The sequence below is a fragment of the Vicia villosa genome, linkage group LG1, assembly GCF_029867415.1.
Source record: "Vicia villosa cultivar HV-30 ecotype Madison, WI linkage group LG1, Vvil1.0, whole genome shotgun sequence".
NCBI lineage: Eukaryota > Viridiplantae > Streptophyta > Magnoliopsida > Fabales > Fabaceae > Vicia > Vicia villosa.
The window spans coordinates 128,439,673-128,455,490 of NC_081180.1; the positions used below are offsets into that span (position 1 = coordinate 128,439,673).

At 31.9% G+C, this 15,818-nt stretch overlaps 2 protein-coding genes and 1 long non-coding RNA gene across 6 annotated transcripts; all 3 read left to right on the forward strand.

Moving 5' to 3' along the window:
* Positions 1-5,593: 5,593 nt before the first annotated feature.
* On the forward strand, positions 5,594-6,247 carry LOC131653749 (uncharacterized mitochondrial protein AtMg00810-like). Its single transcript, XM_058924028.1, has one exon. It carries the CDS (start codon positions 5,594-5,596, stop codon positions 6,245-6,247), a length of 654 nt encoding a protein of 217 aa, XP_058780011.1.
* Positions 6,248-6,262: 15 nt separating this feature from the next.
* Positions 6,263-7,588, forward strand: LOC131653760 (uncharacterized). The gene is made up of 3 exons (XM_058924038.1): positions 6,263-6,272; positions 6,992-7,377; positions 7,556-7,588. Exons 1-3 carry the CDS (start codon positions 6,263-6,265, stop codon positions 7,586-7,588), a joined length of 429 nt encoding a protein of 142 aa, XP_058780021.1.
* Positions 7,589-11,001: 3,413 nt separating this feature from the next.
* Positions 11,002-14,293, forward strand: LOC131644171 (uncharacterized). 4 transcript variants are annotated; one of them, XR_009296376.1, is made up of 4 exons: positions 11,002-13,418; positions 13,496-13,768; positions 13,850-13,916; positions 14,001-14,293. It is a non-coding gene; the product is annotated as an uncharacterized LOC131644171 (long non-coding RNA). The 4 variants fall into 4 exon arrangements; XR_009296378.1 differs by having other exon boundaries at positions 11,002-11,750; XR_009296377.1 differs by having other exon boundaries at positions 11,002-11,426; positions 11,495-13,768.
* Positions 14,294-15,818: the final 1,525 nt, after the last annotated feature.

The window sequence follows — 15,818 nt, forward strand, 5'->3', positions numbered from 1 at the left end:
AAATTTACTAGTTGGGCTTGATTTCATATTGGCCCATCTTCAAAAAAATCGAAAAAAACCGATGTAGTTACCCGAACCCGTTTGAACCCGAACCCGAAAAAATCAATGTTTAATTTGGTCGGAATTGGGCCTGTATATGTCACCCGAGGGTTGGGCCGGATTGAGGTTTTTGGCCCAAACCCGATCCGACCCGAACTGATGTCCACCCCTAGGTGAGTGGTAATAACAATACTGATGTCACTGTAGCCACGTGATATTTATTTGAAAGCAATAAGTGTGCTTGGTAAAGGCAGCATATAATACACCTTGGTTGCCATGGTATAGTAATGTAAACTGGTTTGAAGAGGAAACTGTTTGTAGGCGTTCTAAACCAGAAAACCAATTCCAATGGAATGCAAACACACAGGGGCTGTTCCAAATCAGCTGTTGAAAACCTTGTCAATTGGGAAGTTGAGCTATCAAGTAAGTATCTTATGCAGTGGTGTGTTATGTGACCTCAGAGTATTAATTTTGTCTTTTTCTTAGTGTTACATGCTAATTTAGTTGTCTCCCGATTCATTGTAGTCGTATGCGGAGGTTGAGCCTTTCTTCGCCAAAAATCACATATCAGATCTGATCGAAACATGGAGAATACGTAACAAATATGGAACGGACAATGAAATATGCTATAACGATAATGGCGAACTACCACTGGTAGTTGGTGGTTAGACAAAGATGGAAGAGATCTATGGATTACCAAGGAACGTGGAAGTAATATTGGCTTATTATGTGTTGGAATATCTTATTTCCTTATTTATATTATTTTCGTTTATTCTCTTTTATTTCCCTTTATTCTCCATTAAGGAGAGAATTAATATCATTATTGTATTACCACTATATATCATCCTAGAGCTGAGGAATAATAGCTTTTTTACCATTCCATTCAATATGGTATCAAGAGCTCTGGGTTAGGGTATACTGCAAAGCTTCCACAACTAGTGGGGTTAGGGTTTACTGTAAAGATTCTCCATAGAAGACTAAACGGGTATGTCAATCGGGTCGGGGACTCTATGGAAACTGGAATAGGTAAGCCTTATATGTTTTTGCCTTCTGCAAAGGATGTATGGGAAGCTGTTAAGGAAACATACTCTCATATTCAAAACTCTTCACAAATTTTTGGTTTAAAATCAAAGTTATGGCATGCGAAACAAGGGGACAGGAACGTTACTGCTTATTACAATGAGTTATTGACCCTGCGGAAAGAGTTGGATCTATGTTATGATGACAATTGGAGGTGTACAGAAGATAGTGTTCTATTTCTCAAAAGACAAGAAAATGATCGTGTCTTCATGTTTCTTGTTGGGCTCAATAAAGACCTTGATTAGGTAAGAGGTAAAGTTTTAGGAAACATACCATTGCCAACTCTTCGTGAAACTTTTGCAGATATAAGAAGGGATGAGGTACGACAAGGTATTATGATGGGAAAGACACCACGCAACTCTGAATCTGAAGGCTCAATTTTGGCTACTAGGAACCTTGACGAGGGAAAAAGGGTAGACAAAGTTCCTTGGTGTGACCACTGCAAGCGTGAATGGCATACGCGTGAAACCTGTTGGAAGCTCAAAGGGAAACCGCCTAACTAGAAGAAGAAATGTGGTCGTGCATTTTAGGCTAGTAATCCTAATCAAGGGCAACAAATCTCTTCACCTTAGCTTCCATTCACTACAGAACAACTAGACAAACTATACAAACTCCTCGAGTCTCCAACTCCTTTTTTCTCTATAGAGCCAAAAGGTAATTCTGCATTTATTAGTTTCAGTCCTAATCATACTTGGATAGCAGATTCAGGTGCCTCTGATCACATGAAAGGTGAATATATTTTTTTTCTCTTCATATAGTCCATGTGCAGGTAATCAAAAAATAAAAATTGCAAATGGCTCTTTTTCAGCCATTGCAGGTAAAGGGCCAGTTGTCTTGTCTCCAATGTTAACTCTGAAAAATGTCCTTCATGTTCCAAATTTATCATGTAATTTAATGTCCGTCAATAAATTAGCCCAAGATATAAATTGTCAAACTAATTTTTTCCGATCTCACTGTGTCTTTCAGGATTTGAACTCGGGGAAGATGATTGGCAGTGCTAAGGAGAGTGGAGGACTCTACTACCTTGACATTGGATCTACATCACAACTACCTTAAAAAATAATAAGTTATTGTTTTGAGTCTTTTTCTGTTTTGAATAATAAAGATGACAACATTATGACATGGCATTTAAGATTAGGTCATCCTAGTTTTCGTTACTTAAAACACTTGTTTCCTAAGTTATTTCATAATAAGAATTTTTCTTCGTTTAAATGTGAAGCATGTGAGTTTGCAAAAATCATCGTTCCCAATTTTCAATACAGCCTTATAAGCCATCAAAACCTTTTTCTATTATTCACAATGATGTTTGGGGCCCTAACCGTACAAGTATACTCTCTCTCAAAAAATGGTTTATCACATTTATAGATGACCATACAAGACTATGTTGGGTGTACTTGTTAAAGGGGAAATCAGATGTTTGTCAGGCTGTAAAGAATTTTTTTACAATGGTGCAGAATCAATTTCAAACAAATATCCAAGTCTTTAGAAGTGATAATGGCAAAGAATATTTTAACACTACCCTGGATGATTTTTTTCTAAAAAATGGGATTGTACATCAAAGTTCATGTCCTAATACTCCTCAACAAAATGGAGTTGCCGAAAGAAAAAACAGACATTTATTGGAGGTTGCTAGAGCTCTACTTTTCTCAAATAAAGTACCAAAATATTTGTGGGCGCGAAGCTATTTTAGCAGTTGCATATTTAATTAATAGAATGCCCTCCAAAATTATCAATTTTCAAACTCCAATTAATACTTTCAAATAATATTTTCCTAGTACTCGTGTTTTAACTGATCTGACATTAAAAATCTTTAGTTGCACAGCTTTTGTTCATGAACATAAAAATGTTGGAAAACTTGAACCACGTACTATAAAGTGTGTTTTTGTTGGATACTCCCCGACCCAAAAAGGATATAAATTGATCCAAAAAACCAAAAAATGTTTGTCACTATGGATGTTACATTCTTTGAAAATAAATCTTTTTTTGATTACACTCATCAAGGGGGGATATAAAGGAAGACTTGTTTCAAGTTGAGAGCATGAGTTTTTTAAATAATTTATCTTTGCCTGTATCACAAAGTTCTAAAACTTATACTTTTGCACCCACAAAAAATGGCCATGATTCTTTATCTAATCCTACTCCTGTTATGAGTAAGGATCCTTGTGAATCTGAGCCTACATTTTCTCATGTAGAAAATAATGAAATTCCTGAAAACGATGATAGTGATGATCTAATTGAAGTGCCACAGAATAATGAGTCACTTCAAGAAAATAGATTTGGAAAGGGAAGGTTTTTGTGAAAAAACACCACAAAGGAATGGATGAGTCCACATCTCCACACTGTCAGGAATCTGAACCGAGGAATGATCAACCTCCTAAGAATAGGAAAGATAAGTCCATATTTGTTTCTGAAAGTCATATTTTGTATCATGATATAGATGATCATGTTGCCATTAGAAAACATGTTAGACCTTGTACTAAACACCCCATGTCCAATTTTATATCATATTCAAATTTTTCTTCATCTCTATCTGCCTTCACCTCAAAATTGTCTAGTGTAGAAATTCCAAAAAATGTACAAGTTGCTCTAGAAATTCCAAAGTGGAGAGAAGTTGTACTTGAGGAGATGGAAGCTCTAGAAAAGAACAAAACTTGGAGCGTTACGACACTACCGAATGGTAAGAAGACAGTTGGATGCAAATTGGTGTTTACTGTGAAGTATAATTCAGCCGAGTCAATTGAAAGGTACAAGGCTTGTAACACCCTAAATCTACCCGATAAATTGTACAGAAAATCAGAGTATAAATTCTAAACAAGTTCATTTGAGGTATCATAATCACATATTCGTCATCTCAAAAACATTTACAGCTTACTTGCCTTCATATAGATATATAACACATGAATTTAAATAATTAATCAAATCATTACTAAAAATCATTTTGTGTAAATTCAATAATTAACTCTACTATTTATCATATAACTCTGCTATCTGCACTATTATTACGATTCATATTAACCCTGTTAATCCCTTTTTCCTACAATGATATCAACATGTTATTACTGAAAGATAATTCTTGCAGTTTCCTTTTATTCAAATTATAGTAGTTAAATATATTGTTAAAGTTCTAAAGCAACTAACAGTATACCAGCAACTAAATAAGACAAAATGGGGACACATGACTCACCAGGGATGGTCGCCCCCTTCCTTCTTCCCTCACAGCCGCCCGCCTCCACTCTCCATGGGCTGAGACGCCCTTCCCCCACCAGGGAGGCGCCCGTCTCCACCACCCCCTCTATAGAAGACGCATGTCTCCAAATTATCAAGGGTCCCACCACCTTTCCTTTTGAAGCTAGGACGTCCGTCTCCTCACCACCACACATCTCTTATAACTTTTCCTCGGTCTACTTATAATTTCCAGATTCTTGTTTCAATTAAAACAAAAAATTAACCCAAAGACTTATTTTCTATAACAATCCAATCGATCACCAAAATTTATAAAACAATAATTCTTCATAAATCCAAACAATACAGTAACAACACACAATTCATGGTATTAATTTATACAATCCCAATCCTACATACTAATCATCATATTCCCGGTTATATAATTCGAACCCCACTCTTACCTTGTATATGGAGATCGTCTCTAATATCCGATCGAGTGCAAGCCTTTGCCTTTTCCCCGAAATCAACTATCAATTCCTCCTTTTTGCCAAAACCTCGCTCCTCTTCGTCAGCAACTTCATTTCACGATCTATTCTTCCAAAAAGCCAAACCTTATTTCCACAGAAACCTAATTCCATATATTCTCCTTTTCAATCCGATAAATCAAATAATAATAATAATAATATAGTTACTATTATTCCCTAATGGGCCTACTAATCGTACACCTCCATATTGCTATACACACCACACCATAACTAATCCAAATTAAATAATATTATTACTAATATTATTTTCTTCAACATAATTCAACTTTATTAATTATTTAATTAACCGACTAAATAATCTAATTCCTCGTCTTATAATATCACTAATAAATCCAACTTCGATCGAATTTCCAATTTAAATCCTTGAATAATTTATTTAAATAATTAAATAAATTTTCGGGTGTTACAATGCTCGCTTGGTGGCTAAAGGATTTACTCAGACATATGATATAGACTACTCAAAGACATTTTCTCCTGTTGCAAAACTGAACACTGTAAGAATTCTTTTATCTCTTACTGCTAACCTGGATTGGCCCCTACATCAGTTAAATATTAAGAATGTCTTTCTTAATGGCAATCTAGAAGAAGAAGTATACATGGACATTCCTCCTGGATTTGAAAACAAATTTGGATAAAATATATGCAAATTAAATAAGTATTTGTTTGGATTAAAACAATCTCCTAGAGTTTGGTTTGAAAAATTCACTCAGTCCACGAAGAAACAAGGGTACATTCAAGGACAAGATGATCACACCTTGTTCACAATGTTCTCCCATGATGGGAAATTGGCTGCCCTGATTGTATATGTTGATGATATTGTCCTTACTGGAGACGATACAGTTGAAATGGCAAGAGTAAAAGAGAAATTAGCAGTAGACTTTGAAATCAAAGACTTAGGATCCATGAGATATTTTCTTGGTATACAGGTTGCTCGGTCAAAGAATGGTATTGTGTTTTCACAGCAAAAATGCATTCTAGACTTATTGAAAGAAACAGGAAATAGTGGATGTCGTCCTGCAGATACCCCTATGGATCCTAATGCTAAACTTTGGGGAGAAGGCAGTGTTCCTGTTGATACTGGAAGATATTTGAGATTGGTTGGAAAACTGATTTATTTGTCACACAACCGACCTGATATTGCTTTCTCAGTTAGTGTAGTAAGTCAATTTATGCATTCTCCTTACGAGGAACATCTTGAGGCAGTCTACAGAATACTGAGATATTTGAAGGGAAAGCATGGTAAAGGCTTACATTTTAAGAAAACTAGTGAAAGAAATGTGTCTATCTTCACTGATGCTAATTGGGCAGGCTCAGTCACAGATAGAAGATCAACCTCTGGATATTGTACCTATGTTTGGGATAATCTTGTGACATGGAGGAGCAAGAAACAAGGAGTTGTAGCAAGAAATAGTGCATAAGCTGAGTTTAGAGCTATGTCTCAAGGTATTTGTGAAGGGTTATGGATCCTTAGAGTCCTAGAAGAACTTAAGATGAAAATTGAGCTTCCATTAAAATTATACTCTGATAGTAAAGTTATCATTATCATACATCATAACCCAGTTTAACATGTCTTATTTCCTTATTTGTATTATTTTCGTTTATTCTCTTTTATTTCCAAATTAGCTAAACCATGTCTTTGCGTTGCTTGAATGTTTGTTGTACCCAGGGGTTTGGTGTCTTTTTCTGGCCAGTTCACGAGTTTTTTGAATTTTAAAAGTTGATGAATTGTTCACTTGACTATTTATCCGAAGATATGGTGTGCAGTTCGCATTATGTTAATTTCTAAAATTTAAAATTGGGATTTCAAGTTGGTCTGTCTTCTACTTTGTAATTTTTTTTAACATGCGGTGTTAATAGATGAACACTTCACACAAATGCACACTTTTTAAGCCTTTCTCTATCTTTTTCTTGGGTAATATTCTGTATCCTAAGTTGTGTGTTGGCTTAATGTTCAAGTATAATTGGTTGCAATTTCTTTCCCATTTTTCAATAAATGCCGCTTTGCAATCATCTTTTATAATCATGATTTTGTTGTTTGGATTTATAACATATCAGTTTATAGAATTTGAAATGAATTCATGGATTTATAAGTCCCTGTTTTCTCTTTTCATTTTCATAAAATACACTTAAAATCTGTTTTCATGAGAATGGTAATGTGTTAGTGTTGCAATACTATAAAGATGATAATAGTAAGAAACATCAAGTATTTTGGGATGGTAAAATAGCTATATGTAGTTGCAAACTATTTGAATTTTGGGGGATATTGTGTCGCCACATTCTTAGTGTTTTTCTTCATAAAGATTGTCATAGAATCCCTAATGACTACTTGTTGTCACGATGGCGGCTTCAAGAATCACATGCAGATGATGAAGTAGTTGATTATCAAATAATGGATTGTAATAATGAAGCTGGTTCACAACAAGTTATTCATTGTCCCCCAATTTCCAAAACAAAAGGCCGTCCTAAACGAAGACGAATTAAAGGTGGAAAAGAGTTATCTCATAACATGAATGCTTGTGGATTATGCAAAGGCGAAGGACATAACATTGTTACATGTCCCCTAAAAGAAAAAAAGAAGACAAACAAAAAAAAGAAAAATTGTGAAGATGCCAATTTAAATCCAATTCTTCTTTCAAAAGTTTAGGTACAAATATATTATTAAATTTATTAAATTAAATTTCTAATTAAAATGATTTTTTGCTTACATTTTTTTCTTCTTCTAACAGGAATATGCTCATGAAGTTGATGAACAAGTATAATGGAGACTCATTCATATGTTTAAGTTTTTTTTTCTTCATATTTTGGATTTTATCAAAATATTTAAATTTTTGTATTAATACTTAAATTAAATATGAATTTTTATTTGAGTTTTTTAATTATTATTTTATTTTTATGCTATATTTTATTGTTTAACTTTTTTAAAGTTTATTTTGTTAAAAAAACGTGTAGTTTGACACTTTAAATAATGGATATAGTAAAATAATGGATATAGTAAAAGAGACAACAAATAAATTTATTCCTATGATTTAATAGTGCATTTAATTATGGATACTTAGTTAATTTAACATTTAATTTTTTGTTTTCTCAAAAAAATAAGTAGAATAAATGACTATTTAATGTTCCTTATCCAATGCCCCCGGGGCATTGGTTAGCAGCACCCTTAATATATTAGTATAAATCAACATCTTTAACGTACATTGGTAAATTTAATTCTCAACCTTTTAATTTAACCATAAATAAGAATTAAAAACGGTTATCTCAATTAGTTATATATATACACTTTATGAACAATTCATTCGGTAAGAATGAAATCTTAAAGAAGAATTAGTAATGATATTTTTATATATTTTATAATGTGTATCATATGCAATATTGTTTGTAGACATTTTGAATGAATGCAGGTGGAATGGTGGTTTAAACACATTTATTTTTCAAAGTTTTGTAATTTAAGCGTATGGTATGTTTTCTTTAGTCCGGTTGGTTCGGGGGTCAGTTATGGTATCAAGTGGTTTTAGCCCCTCTCGATCGTAGTTGCGGCAAGTTAAGCGTCAATCACCACTAAACCAACTAACGATTGGTAAGTACAATATTTAAGCCTAAATAAAATATTAGAAATGAAGTTAAGATTAAGAGGAATATTTAAGTGGGAGCTGACATCTACCATCAATTTTAAAATAGTGTATATTTAGTGGAACTTTTAGGAGATTGTTTGTGTGTAATTTTAAACACAATTTTCTTATTGAGTTGTGTTTAATAGAATAGTCATAATTGTTTATGATAATATTTACTTATTTATAAAGTGTCATCACTTCCGTTACAATAATACTAAAAATATTTTATTATCTTTTAATTAAATAAATGCAATAAAAAGTAATATTTAAAATTTATTTATGTGTATATTGAAAGAATTATTATAATACCATTTTGAATATGAAAAAATATTTATATTTGATATGAAACTTATTTATAATTTTTTGAACCATTTAAATAAATTGATAAACGATAATTTTTATTTTTATTGATTATTAATAAAGTGTGCAAAATCAAGATGAAGTGGAGTTAAAATTTGTTGTGGTTAGTTAAATTTTTTATAAAAATATATTAAAAATTCAATCTATATAAATATAAATTATTTTTTATCATTTCATATAATTTACAATTATATTTATGTTACATTTATTTATGCTTATTTTCAAATGTTAGAAAATTTAATAAATAGATAACAAAATAAAAACGTAAATTAAGTCTTCTATGTAACTTACAAATAAATAGACATTGGTAATAATTGAAATTTATAAACACTAAATGAATATATAAAAAAAAAACTGTTATTTAATTTTGTACAAATATAATTCTATTTTATTACACTAACTTTTGAATTTTTTTCCTATTATTAATTTTTTTTTTAAATCTTTTCATATTATTTGACTTCTCTCTATTGCACATTTTATTAATTTATAGTAAATTTAAATGATTGAAATCGTTTGTTGTTTATGTGCCACACTAAAAATATTCTCATTTTTTAATTTTATGTTTATAAAACTAGAAATTTATTTTTCTAAAAACATAAATTTAAGTTTTAAAGCAAACATAACAATAAATATTAAAGAGATTTTTTAACCAACCAAACAAAACAAAATTAAAACGTAAATTTAATTCTTTTAACCAACCTATACTTAAAGAGATTTTTTAATAATAATAATAATTAACATTTATAAATATTAAAAAAAATTAAAATAATAGTTGTTAATAATTTAACTATCGAAGAATATAATTATATTTTAATACACTAACTTTTAAATATATTTTTCTCTATTATTTTTTGTATTTGCGAAAATATTTCATATTACTTTACTCAATGTTTTAAAAACCGGACCGGACGGTCAGACCGGTTGAACCGGGAACCGGTCAAGTAATCGGTCTGGTTCGATTGTTGGATCAGATATGTTATTGAACCGACGATTTTCCAGAACTGAAAAAATAAAGATAAAGATTTTCGGATGCGATTAATTTTGTTGCAGATGATTTTGATATTGAAGAAGGAGATACCAACATTGAAATAATTTTTTCTTCTTTGAAATTAAATTTAGTAGACAATAAAGTTACTTTATGATAATTTGTTCAATTAGATTATTTTGCGATTAAATTTTGTGTGCAAATATATATTCGGCCAATAGATGGCCGAGCGCATATATATTTTATATATTTTTTTTGACAAGGAACTACGTAAAAAACTCGTCAATATGGATAATAATATAATTTTATACATAATACATGTGTCAATTACTCTTTGTCATGTGCTTGACATGTTTTGGCCGAACACACAGATTCACGCATCTTCTTCATTCCCTCGTACAACCTATGCCTTATTCGTATAATCGTTTCAATGGATCGGCCAATAGATGCACCTACCGTATTATTTAATTATTAAAATAATTTAATAAAATATTTTATTAATTAATTTATTAAAATAATATTATTCCATTTATTTTTTATTATTAATTTTATTTAATAATTAAATAATATATTTTAATCATTTAATAGATTAAAAAACAATTATTAATATTAAAAAATCAATTAAATCAATTAATAATTCAAAAAATAAAAAAACAAAAATAAAAAATCCTAGTTAAGGGTCGGCCAACCCCTGGTCGAACCCAATCTGGAAAAAAAAAACATTTTCGGTCAATCCTTGACCGAATCAAAAGCAAAAAAAGGTGGCACATTGAAGATTTTTTTTCAACTTGTAACATTGTACTATAGTATTTTTGGTTGTTCTTATTTGTACATTGGTGCCAGAGTTCACGGGGTCTGATAGGGTAGGTTTGACTCTGTTTGCAACTGTTTTACTGTGTTTATCTGTCACAACTGAGCACAACAGCTTTAGGCGTGGTTTTATGAGAATATTAACAGAAATGTTACAAAATATTAGGATTCTTCTTGTCAATATATATTTTCAGTTATATTTTTTGTTGATTAGATTATAATACTCAGTTATTGATTATTAGGATATAATTTATTGAAAGAGAGGTTCAAATATGACAATTTTATTTTGTTTTTAGTTATAATTTTTATTTATCCAAGACGCTAACAGCTTTACCATCCTAAGTTTGTAAGTATCATTTATCAGCTTTATATAGCTGTTTTTATCCTACAGTAAACATAACTAACTCAGAGCTAGTGATTGATAATGATAGCTCAAATCCTAACAACCTCCCCTTTATTCTATGTCCTAACATTTCCCTTATAACTCCTCTCCTTCTACGGTAGACTTACCTAAGAGGCAAATGGATTTGAGGCCCATAGTTAGTTACAGTCAGTTTAACATACCCAATCTCACGCAAAATTGGTCAACCTAATAGGGATTTTCCCTCACCCCACCTTTTGAGGCCTTTGAAATGACCTAAAATTGTTCCAGATACTATGCTATCCAATTTTTCACAAACTCCCAACAGTTTACACCAAAATATCTAGCAACTTGTTCTTTTTTTTCTTTCCAAAGGATCAAGAAAATCTAGTAGCTAGAAAGTATAAGAATAAACTAACGAATGGCTCTCAGCGTAGCATTTAACTTAAATATTTGCAGTGGTTTTTGTGGTATGTGAATCTATAATTAGTTTTTTTTTTTAATATTTATTAAGAGGTTCTTTCCAATGTTTTTTTAGGCTGCAGAGGCCCAAGAAACTCTTGAAGAAGAATCTCTTGCTAAAGTGGAGAGCGAAGTTAGACAAGAATCGAAGCAAACTCTGCAGGGGGATGATGTTGGGTTATCTCCTTGTCCTTTGCTTTATCATCTCTCAGTTTGTTTATGACTCACTTGTCTTTAAGCTGGAAACTGCTGTTGCTGATGAGATGGCTACTTTTAAAGACGAGTGGGAAGCTGTTCTGGATGACCTTGAAACTGAAAGTTCCCACTTACTGGTTTGATTTTATATTCAACTTTAGTTTAAGTGTTATGATTTATACAGTTTTCTTCAAAAGTCCATTGTTTCTTTATGCTATTGCACACTTTTTTGTTTTTGTTTTGAAACAACCAGTGTTAATATTGTTAGTACTATATTGGGAAATGCTCGAACTCCTTATCATTCTACTCCTTAACTCCCCTACTCAAGCCACCACACCAACGCTATATTATATCCCATTTTCTGCTTTATATATTGTTATCAGTCTTTAGAATTTGGCCTCTTCTGCCCTGAGCTGCTTCTTATGCTACTAGTTTGGGTTTCCTCATTCACTTCTTGTTGGCTATAATATTTAAAAAATGAATTAGCCCTTGAAAGTAAGTTCGCACCAGACTTAATTAAAGGCATTCGACTAAATTATGAATGGCGGCTTCAAGCACCAAATTTAATGAATTGGCCTAAAGATTTTTGGGATTATGAATGGCGGGTGCATGGCCGCTGCCCAGGTATGAACAGCGTTATATATATCTGATGCCGCCCTTAACTCGAGTGGTATATTTTCGGCCGTACAGGGAGTGTAGCTCAAGAGACATTATTTAAAAAAGCTCAGAGTATATTATCCGCATATTAAAAATGCCAAACCCGAACTGGGTTGTAAGTGTCGTTCTCCCCGTATGTAGTTTTATTTTGCTAAATATTGTTTGTCAACGGATCGGCTTCATTGGGTAAATTGTCCTGAAAAAGGAACTTATGATAATCAATTCCAATAGGCCCACTCAAAAGGCTACACCATCAATTGAAGTGCCACAAAACTTAAGCCATCAATCCGAGTGCCATTCAGACTTTTTGGCAGTGCTATTTCTGACATTCAGTAACAAACCAACAGCAAGGTTGAAGTGGAGTAGCGTCATTCTCAAAGTGAATATGAACAACAACTTTGACAAGGTATACTTGTGAATATCCTTAGCAATTTCTATATTTATATATACTTGTGAAAATATAGATATAGCATAAATATAGAAATTACTCAGCATATTCACAAAATCACAACTATAATTGATCAAAGTTGTTGTTCATATTCACTTTGAAAATGACGTGACTCAATGGCACTTCAACCTTGTTGTTCGTTTATAACTGAAGGTCGGAAATATCACGGCGAAAAACCCTGAATGATCCTCCGATTGATGGCTTAAGCTTGCTTTTGTGGCACTTTAATTGATGGTGTACCCTTTTCAGGCTCTGATTGTGGCCTATAGATGAGATACTGTAATTGATCATCACAAGTTCCTTCTTCGGGACAATTTATCCAATGATCTCCATCCGCTGACAAACAATACTTAGCCAAATAAAACTACATATGGCGAGAACGACATTACAACTCAGTTCCGGTTTGGCATTTCCATTATGCGGATAGTATAATCTGACCGCTATTTTAAAATCCTCACGGGTGTAACGTCTCTTTGGCGACACTGCCTGTACGCCGGAAATATGCCACTCGAGTTAAGGGCGACATATATATCTAGCCCTCGAGCAAATCCAATGTATATAACTCTGTTCATACTGAGCTGCGGCCATGCACCCGCCATCCATGATCCCAAAAATCTCTAAATGCGGCCATGCACCCACCATTGCTGAGCTTGTTCAAGCACTTTCCGATAAACAAGAATCGGAAGTTGCAATGCTTCAGGTTTGATTTTTATTCATAATTTTATACTATTTTTAGTAAAACAGGTTGTGTCCATCTAATGTTTTTATTTTTGATAGGTTTTGATCCGGGTGGAGCAAAAACATAAGGTAACAAAGGACTCACGCAGGTTTGCTAACCACAAAGATATGCTGCCGTAGTCCTTCAGGTTACCAGCATTATTTTTCTGCCATCATAATGGCGAATTTCGGAACTGTGACATTATTGTTTAGCAGAAAAAATATAAAGAACTGTTAGATTTGCTGAAATGGAAAAGCGAGCAGTTATGGCAGAATACTGGAGGCTACATTGCAGTATCAGAGTGGCCAAAATAACCTGCAACCACCTCCTAGGTGTGTTTGAAGTATTCAATTCTTTAACATGACTATTTGTTTTGGGTGAGCTTACTAAATAAATCCCTTCTTACTTTATAGATCTCAGCGTACCACCAGAAGTATAGGATCACTTTCTCGGCCACTTGGACTTGGTCGGGGTAAGAAGGTTGGTTTCAACGGCCATTGGAAAAGATTTAATGTTTTATAAATGTTACTGTGACTGAAAACCCCTGTTTATTTACTTGAATAGGATAAATCTACTGTGGAAGAATCATCTGTGGGAGACACTGCCATCAGTCAACATGAAGACAAGACATAGTATTTTGAGAAGCAAGAATTGAAGTTCCTTTTTGGGTGAACATATATTTTCTAATTTCTTTATATAGTATTGGAATAGTATTGGAATTAATTGTAAGGTTGAGATCAATTGTGGTGCATCTCACCATTTATGTTCTATACATGTCATACCCAAGGAACATCGTACTTCACAAACTCGGTAAACTCGTTCGAGTTGAAAATCGAAATCGCTTTTGATTTCTGAAAGCGGCGCTGGATTTCTGTAACGAGCTGGATTTCTGTAACGAGCATGCAATTTTTTATGTTTTCAAAGCTGTGTTGGATTTCTGAAAGCAGGGCCGGCCCTGGGGGTAGGCCACGAAGGCTTACCGCCTAGGGTCTCATTTTTTAAGTGTGCGTGTGTAGTCTAGCGGTGAATTGTTTGGGTCTTGAGAGTGTGCTCCTCTCGAGGTCTCAGGTTCGAAATCCGCTAGATACAAATTGCTTATTAAAAAAAAAAAATCTTTTAAATTATTTTTAGATCAATTAAATAATAACATTTATTAAGAATATATAATAATAATAATAATAATAAGGGCCTTGCTACGAGGAATATTAACTTTTTTATAAAAAATATTTACTATTTTATAAAATACGCAGATTATCGAGATCAATTAAATTTTTTTTATAAAAAAGTTTATATTTCAATTTTCGACATATTAAATTTACTAATTTTAAAGTCTTAATCATTGTCTTGAAGGCACTAATTAGCATTTCCCTAATAATAATTATTTAAGATGTGTATTTTATAATTGATTAATTTAAAATCTAAAGTCGTTTTAAGTATTTTTAGACCTTATATAAGTTTATGATGGTTTTAATTGCAAAAAATTAATATGCCATATTTTGTTATTATTTAACTATAATTAATATTTTTTAGACCCTTTTTAGCCAACAACTTAACCGTGAATTTTTTTTTTTGGACCCTTTACCATAGTTTGCCTTGCGCTTTCTTAAGTTCTGTAACATAAAAGAATATTTGAAATTTAAGTTTTTTTTAAAAAACTTTACTAATATTTTTGCAAGTATAATTTTTTTTAAATGAGAAGAAGTGTGCGTAAATGCGTTGATTGTATTATCAATTGAAAAGAATATATATATATATATATATATATATATATATATATATATATATATATATATATATAATAAAAATATTTTTATTATATTCAAAAAAATATATTTTAAAGTTTCGCCTCAGGCCTTAAGATGTGTTGGGCCGACCCTGTACTTACGTTATTTTGGATTTTATTTATTTAAAAAACCCTAATATTTTCTGGGTTGGGTCTCATTTAATTCTTAATTATTTATTTTTTAAAAATAGAATTATGTCGTCTTTTCATCAATCCAATACAACAGCCTTAGTAATAAAAATCCTTTCATTCAATTCCAACCTTTCAATTCTGTTACACCGATTGGAATTATTATTTAACAAAAATATTTTCATTCAATTCCAACCTTCTTTAATCATTACACCCTCCATTCCTTATTATAAGCAAATTTTACTTTTTACATTCATTCAATAAATGATATATTTAAATTATATAGACTAAATACATCATATATTCAATGAATCTAAAAAGTAATGTAATACTCGATATCATATTTATTCAATCATTATTACTACTAATGTGATTGGTATAAAAGGAGATGGATAAATATGATATATATTTCTACTAATTGGTCTATTGTTCTAACTAAACCTATTAGTGGCAATAAGAGGGGTATATTG